Source organism: Aegilops tauschii, chromosome 2 (genome assembly GCF_002575655.3).
Source record: "Aegilops tauschii subsp. strangulata cultivar AL8/78 chromosome 2, Aet v6.0, whole genome shotgun sequence".
In the NCBI taxonomy this organism is placed as follows: Eukaryota; Viridiplantae; Streptophyta; class Magnoliopsida; order Poales; family Poaceae; genus Aegilops; species Aegilops tauschii.
The window spans coordinates 3964012-3971184 of record NC_053036.3 but is presented as its reverse complement, the minus strand read 5'-3'; the positions used below and the strand labels follow the sequence as shown (position 1 = coordinate 3971184).

General features: G+C 45.0%; 1 protein-coding gene across 1 annotated transcript; it reads left to right on the top strand.

Annotated features, from left to right (window-relative positions):
* The first annotated feature begins 2769 nt into the window (after window positions 1-2769).
* Window positions 2770-4877, top strand: LOC109751682 (mitochondrial metalloendopeptidase OMA1-like). Its single transcript, XM_020310572.1, has 5 exons — window positions 2770-3171; window positions 3258-3355; window positions 3853-3964; window positions 4330-4418; window positions 4832-4877. Exons 1-5 carry the CDS (start codon window positions 2770-2772, stop codon window positions 4875-4877), a joined length of 747 nt encoding a protein of 248 aa, XP_020166161.1.
* The last annotated feature ends 2296 nt before the right edge of the window (window positions 4878-7173 follow it).

The following is a 7173-nucleotide window of genomic DNA, read 5'->3' as shown; positions in this document are numbered from 1 at the left end:
CCGCATCGAAGAATCCAATGGTGAAGACGGTTCGAGATTTGGACGCACGGTTTAACAGATAAAACGTTAATAGATGTACGAAAAAAGAAAAGACTCTCAGGTTGCGACAAGTGGCGCACTGTCTGAGAAGTTGGGAGTGGTCTTTGGAAGTAGTACTCCTTAATTAGTGATTTCAGGGATGACAGCAGCTATTTATTAGTATTGTTTCTTTTTTTAAGTAACTTTTTTTAGTAACTATTAGTATTGTTTTCTTAACAGGCGAAAATGGGACCAGCCGGCCAGGCCCATGTACCCAGGTATTGTGGTGGATGTGAATAGTATCAAATACTATTCCCCAAAAGCTACACTACTCATAGTCGAATTTGTTTCTTTTTATCTGATTGTAGATTTGTGTTTTGAGCTGATTTTTTTAGAGTTCTGGACATATCCCGCGGGTGTGTTATAATTTCTTTTCAGAATTTTCGGAATTGTCTGAATATGAAATTTTGGGGTTCATTCCATGATCTCACCTAAGGGACAGATCCTATACTAGTCACCCCGGGTATTGTGGTGGATGCAAACAGCAGTAGCAATAAGTAAAAACTTGATGTCGAAAAACAATGGGGCAGCTGAAGTCAAGAAAAATAATACTGCTACTCTAGTCCAGTTCGGCCCTCTCAATTGGTACCGTGTAACAGTGGGCGTCCGATCTAGATCCAGAGGTGGTAAGATAAGAACACTGTGACAACAACTACTAGTTTCTATCTGCCTTCTCGTTTTCCTGCGGTAAGATAAGAGCACTGTGACAACAACTACTGGAATTACTCATGATTTTCCCCAAAACTACGGACACGAATACGGGAGTCGGTCATCCAACCGTATTATCTAAATATTCACCCAGATCCTGCCTCCTTCATTTTGAATGCATAGCAATATGAACAAATTAAAATGTAGTGTTCATAGCGCCCGAGCACAACAAAAATAGGCGGATGTTTGTAGGTTTTATATGCGTCCGATTACAAAAGTTCCAGACCAGCAGTCGCGTTGGCGAAATTGAGTGCCGCCGTGGTGAGGTCAACGCATTACGTCATGTACGTGGTAGCCGTGGCTGGGGATTGCTCCTGAGACCGAGCTTGCTTGGTGAAGTAGTAGTAGGACAGCTGAAACTGCTCCGGCCAGGGCGGCTTGTGCATGGACTGCAACCGCGGCGGTGCCTCCTATTCCTGCCTGGCCCCTGCCCCCATCCCCGCCCGCTGCCCTTCTTTTTGTCGGCCATCTTCTCCTCTCGGTCATTGGCCTTCTTCTTGAGGTGGCGGGCTTGTCGTCTTGCTGAGTTGATCTTGTGAGTGGCCACCATCTGCGGATACTCCGCTTCCGCCGTCTTCAATAGATCTTCGAACGGGCTCATGCGGCGGTGGACAGCAAAAGTCGTGCGAATTAGTGTTGATGATGACGGCGATCAAAGAGGCGAGAGTGGAGAAAACAAGTGGGTGAAAACACGGGTTTTGATGCGGAAACAATACGGACTGGTCAAAATGCGCGGGCTTCATCTCAGTTTTGGGTAGTCAGTGGGTGTCGGAGTCCTATGCTATATAGGTCCGGACTCTCACAAAGCACCCTGGGTTTACATCCGATTTGAGGGAAAACGGAAGTGTGCACACCTTCACGAACAAATACGACTTCACATTAATGACAAAATGTATCCGGACAGCTTGTTCCGATGTTTTACGGATTATTTGATAGTCCGCGTTAGAGATGCCATTAGTAACTACATTATACTCCCTTCATGCTAGCCAGGCTTTCAAACTCTCCTTTGGCTAGCTCGATCGATCTTCATGGTGATCGTACATGCATGCATGCACTAGTAGTGCAGTGATCAGTACTCCCTCCTTGAAATACTTGTCGCATCTATTTTTTTAAAGAAACATCAAATCTATTCACCATTAAACATGGCACTACAAAGAACAAAAGAGGTAATAAAAATTACAAATATGTTTGTAGACACCTAGCAACAACTACAAGCAACTAAACGAGCCGAAGACGCGCCGCCGTTATCGCCCCTCCCTTACCGAAGGCGGACAAACCTTATTGTAGTAGGTAGTCTGGAAGTCGTCGTGAGGCCTCATAGGACCAGCGCAACAGAGCAGCAACCATCACCAATGAAGAAAGTCATAGATCAGAAGGATCAAACATGTAAATATCAAACGGAGACGAACGAAGACCGGATCCAAACAGATCCACCGAAGACCAAGACCGGCCGAATTCCGCGAGTTCCGATGTAGAGAAACCTCCACAGCCCTCCGACGATGCTAGATGCACCATTGGGACGGGGATAGAACATGAGACATTATTCCTACCGAGGGACATCACCGCCGACGAGAACGGGATCCATCCTACCGGCGTGGCGGCTGAGAAACCTCCGCACCACCATGGCCTAGAGGCCATCAGAGATGGGGCAGATCGGCGGCGGCCGCGATAGGAGTAAACAGGTGTATCTGGCATTGAAATACAACTAGATATATCCGTTTGAATGACAAGTATTTTCGAAGGGAGCTAGTATATCTCATCTAAAAAGAAGCATGCATTGATTAACAACCGTTTCCTTTTCCGACTGCAGCTGCAGTTCATAATCGGCTCCGATCTATCAATTCGATCCAGTGCCATATTAGAACTTAATTCCGACTCATACTCCTCCACTCACTCCCTGCTATGCTAGTATAAAGTAGTAGTACACGTTGCACCCCCGATGAATCTCCTGTATACCGTATACGTAGCCCACGGCGGCCGGCGATGGGGATGATCACCATGCACGTTGGCTACCACGTCGAGATCGTGCCCTACACCAACCGCGCCCACCTCGTCCCCCGCTCCGGCCGGGCCGCACGCGAGCGCCATGCCGCCGACTCCTACTTCGCCGCTTTCAAGAAGCAGTACGCATCCTGGATACTCGAGGAGAACGACGACCACAGCGTCCGCGTCAACCGCATCGTCATGGAGCTTGTCGGCGGCGTCCACCGTAGCCTGCCCAACAAGGCTCTCCACTGGGTGGACGATCTCAATTGCGAGGCGGTTGTTCTCAGACACGACAGCGTCAACGCTTATGTGCTGTGCACCGGCAAAATCGTAGTTTCCACCGGGCTGCTCCGCCGTCTCCACACCGACGCCGAGATCGCCGCTGTTCTTGGGCACGAGGTGCGTATAGCTCAGATCATCTGTTCATCCGGCAGAGCATGCATAGTAGTAAATTTTCTTTTGTGCTCCTACTACATATTGTATAGTTCGGACACGTTCTTGCAAAGCACATGTCAGAGATGATCGCAAACTTGATCGACAACAAGTGGTTTCCGGCCCTCCTCACCGCCCCATTCCTACGAAGGTACGTAATTAATACTCCCTCCGTCCCAAAATTTTTGTCTTACATTTGTCTAAATACGAATGTATCAAGTCACGTTTTAATATTAGATACATCCGTATCTAGACTAATTTAAGATAAGAATTTTGGGACGGAGGGAGTAGTTCATATCGTATTTACATTTTTCCACAACGGGCGAATTTTATTGGCTTCAATGAAGCATCAAGAGGACATAAAACACAATGAATGCATACCGGCCACTCCTTGCACAGCTATAATGTACACAGCCAACATGAACACGCACAAAAACACGCCAACGGTTATCAAAGTCATATAAGACGCTTTGTGTAGACAAGGAAAAAGAAAATAACCCTCCAAAGCAATCAGATACGTGATGGCTTTGTATTAGAATATGTAGGCTTCCAGATAAACCCTAACTGCACCCTAATTAATTCCATCGTATTTACTAAATTAACCATGCAAGTTGACTGATATAGTGATCGTGTTAACTATATATGCAGGCAGGAGATAGAAGCAGATTATATCGGAATGATGCTACTCGCAGCTGCTGGTTACGATCCACATGAAGCCCCTCGAGCCCTTGAGAAGGTCGGGAAGATGGAAAGAAAATCTGTATTGGAGAAACTGTTGTCTTCTCTCTCTCATCCATCCTGCAAGAAAAGGTCACGGTTGCTATCGCAACCTAGGGTCATGAGGAAGGCCATGACATTATACACACAAGTGAAAGGAAAGAAGGATTGTTGAAGGTGCAAGTAAGTACTATAGCTACACACTTGAGTTGTTTCTAGGCAACAAGATCAAGAAATTTACTACGATGATGACAAGGAAGAAAATAGATTGGTTCTAGCAAGTAATGACCCAGGAACAATTACCCTATTCGAGTTGGGTGCTTCTCGAAATATGTCTCACAAATGAAAATTTTCACATCGAAAACTTGTGTATTCTAGAGTTTCCTATTTGTGCGTTCATGATCTTAGGGCATCTCCAAGGCGGACCCACAACCTCCCGCAACCGTCCGGCCCGCGCTGTCCGGACCGCGAAAGCCATCCAACGCCGACCTGTATCGGTCCGTGGGGCGGCCCGAACGTGATTTCTCTCGCAAATTGGGAACAAACTGGGAGAGGTTTACGGGAGTTCGGACACCTGAAACGTAGGACTCCGACACCCTCGGTCCACCCAATCCCCCCACACGGCCCTATTTCCTTTCACATCGCCCATTCTCCCCCTTGCTTTGCATCCGCACCCTCCACCTCCGCCGCCAATGTTCTTCGTCTCTAGCCGCCACATAGGCATTGCCGGACGTCTGCAACCAGCACTGAAGTGCCCGCTCACTGTTTTGACGGAGCTTTCTACCCTGGAACCGTTTGTACCCAGGTACACTCCACCCCCTGTCCACGACCTCCATGGCGGGCACCACACCCAATAGGTGTTCAGTCAAATGCCGTTGAGTTTATTTTCAAATGCTATGTCGTTTTTTAGATTACGAAGGATGGTGAGCTACTCGGCCATGAAGGATGACAGGTGAGATTCGTAGGACGACCTGGCTGTATGTTCAAAACATCAAGGCGACCATTCTGATACATCAAATGAGGCACACAATCCATCGGGATTTTCTGTTGAAAAACATAGTAATAACTTCGTAGTTAGCAATGTAGTTCAGTTTTAGAAGTATGCAAAAGATGCACGGATGTCGTAATAGTAAAAAATCTTACCAGGGCATCTCCATGGAAGTTATCATGGTTCAACACGTGCACTAGTGGCACGTATTGACCATAATTTGGAGGAGTTCGATAAAAGGCATTGTAATTCTCAATTTCAGTACAATATGCGACCAAATGATTTTTCTCCTGATAAGTTAATGCAGAGCCATCGGTGTAGTAGGTTCTTTCTACCATCTTCCGCACATTCTTTGAAGAATGAAAATAAGCTATCAATGGAAATAAGCTGTCAACTATTTTGAAATAAACAATATAAATTACTTAATAACAATGTTTGAGAAACTCACATAGCGGTAGAATTGGAAGCGTATCAACAAGGACCCAAATGTCCAAATTGTCTTGGTTGGTGTCAGGATCACCAAGATCCTTGCTGACAAACATACCCTCTTGAAAATCATACATCTTCCAAAGTGCTTTCCAACCCGGGCAACCAAAATGGGATACGCTCTCAGAATTGTATAGATTTACCTCAAAATCCATACCATGATGGGTCCTTAGGTTAATTTTCTTTGTTTCATTCCTCTCACGATCTTTAAAACCCATCCTCTCCAAGACATAGCGTCTTGCATGGCATGGGATAAGCTAGTCGAATTGTAAAAGACGAAAATTACACGTTGAAGTAGTAGAAGTCGAGCCTAACTACGAAAAAACACTTTGCGTCGTAGCTTACCGTATCACAATCAAAGGCCTCCTCGAGCTTAATGCTGAAGCGCCGACCTTCGTCCAGGCGAGTCCTGTCGCAGAAACCCCGGTTGTCACCGCACCAGGAGCACTCCCCGGGACCTTCTTCGTCCGACGACATTTCCTATGTTCATAATTCAAAGATTAAACTTGTACAATTAAATATATGTACTACAAAAACTAAAATAGATCATTATTATTCATCACGGGTTGACTATCGGTCTGTCGAGTCTTTTCTTGAAAACTCTCAGCTCACGTGGTGTATATATTCGACCGTTGGTGATGGTAGCTCCTCCTTTCGTTCCCGAGGTCATTACACCAAATTGTCTAGCACACGGGAACGAAGGAGAAGCTACCCCCACGACAACAGTCGGGATTCTTCGTCCTCTCATATATGGTGGAGACTCTCCGTCACTAATTCCTCTCTGACATTTGTGACCGTCGGTGATGGTCGTTACTCCTCCTTCCCCTAGTGCATAACAAAGGTCTAGCACCCGGAGAAGAAGGAGAAACGACCTCCACGACAAAAGTCGGGATTCTTCGGCCTCGATAGACTTAAAGTCAACCCGAAATATCGTTTAATTATCTTTCTAGAAAATCCAGGCCACTCGATATTTCCTACATATTCTAGCACAAGTCATGCCAAAATTCACGGAAAATTCGGGCATGACCTTTGCGAAAACAGGACATATCGAGCGCCTGAAATTTGCCGGAATGGAAATTAATCAACACTCCGGCAAAACATAGGCCACTCGAAGGTGTAACCTGCAAACATGACCGGCCACTTGGGCAACCACATATCCTATTTGAGCAACACAAGATATACATGTTTTTATCTACATCATATCTTATAGGGCTCATATTGAGATGGAGATTTGGCTGGTCTCACCTCAAGGTCGGAGGGGGTCGGTGACGGGGACGACAGCGGGGATGATGGAGAGGGGCTCCTTGATTTCTGCAAAAACAAAACCCCTATAAGTTATCACTAATACACCTCGAATAGTATCATACATATAACATCACTAATACAACTAAAACCCTAGCGAACGACGGGTATCGACGACGAGGATGCGGGATAGGCATCGTCGACTTCGATGCGAGAATAATTGATTAAACTAAAAAAATAACAACAAATGTGACATGTTCAACTAGTTCTTACCAAAAATAAACTTACTATAAATAAAAATAAACTAGTTCTTTCTAAAAATAAACTTGTTCAACTAGTTATATTAATTTTCTTACTAAAAATATATTAGTTCTATTAATTCAACTAGTTCTTACTAAATATAAACTAGTTCCACTAGTTTATTAATTTACTTACTAATTATTGTAAACACTTACTAAAAACAGTAAAAAAAACTACATTATACAATAGTAAAAAACTACAGTAAAAACAGAAAAAAAAGAGATGGAGGGAGGAGG

Bases quoted from the DNA above. Each gene is read 5' to 3' on its own strand.
- LOC109751682 (XM_020310572.1), top strand. From the start codon at position 2,770: ATGGGGATGATCACCATGCACGTTGGCTACCACGTCGAGATCGTGCCC. The intron at 3,356-3,852 runs GTACGTAATTAA...CTATATATGCAG, and splicing joins ACCGCCCCATTCCTACGAAG to GCAGGAGATAGAAGCAGATT. The intron at 4,419-4,831 runs GTCCGTGGGGCG...GTCGTTTTTTAG, and splicing joins TCCAACGCCGACCTGTATCG to ATTACGAAGGATGGTGAGCT.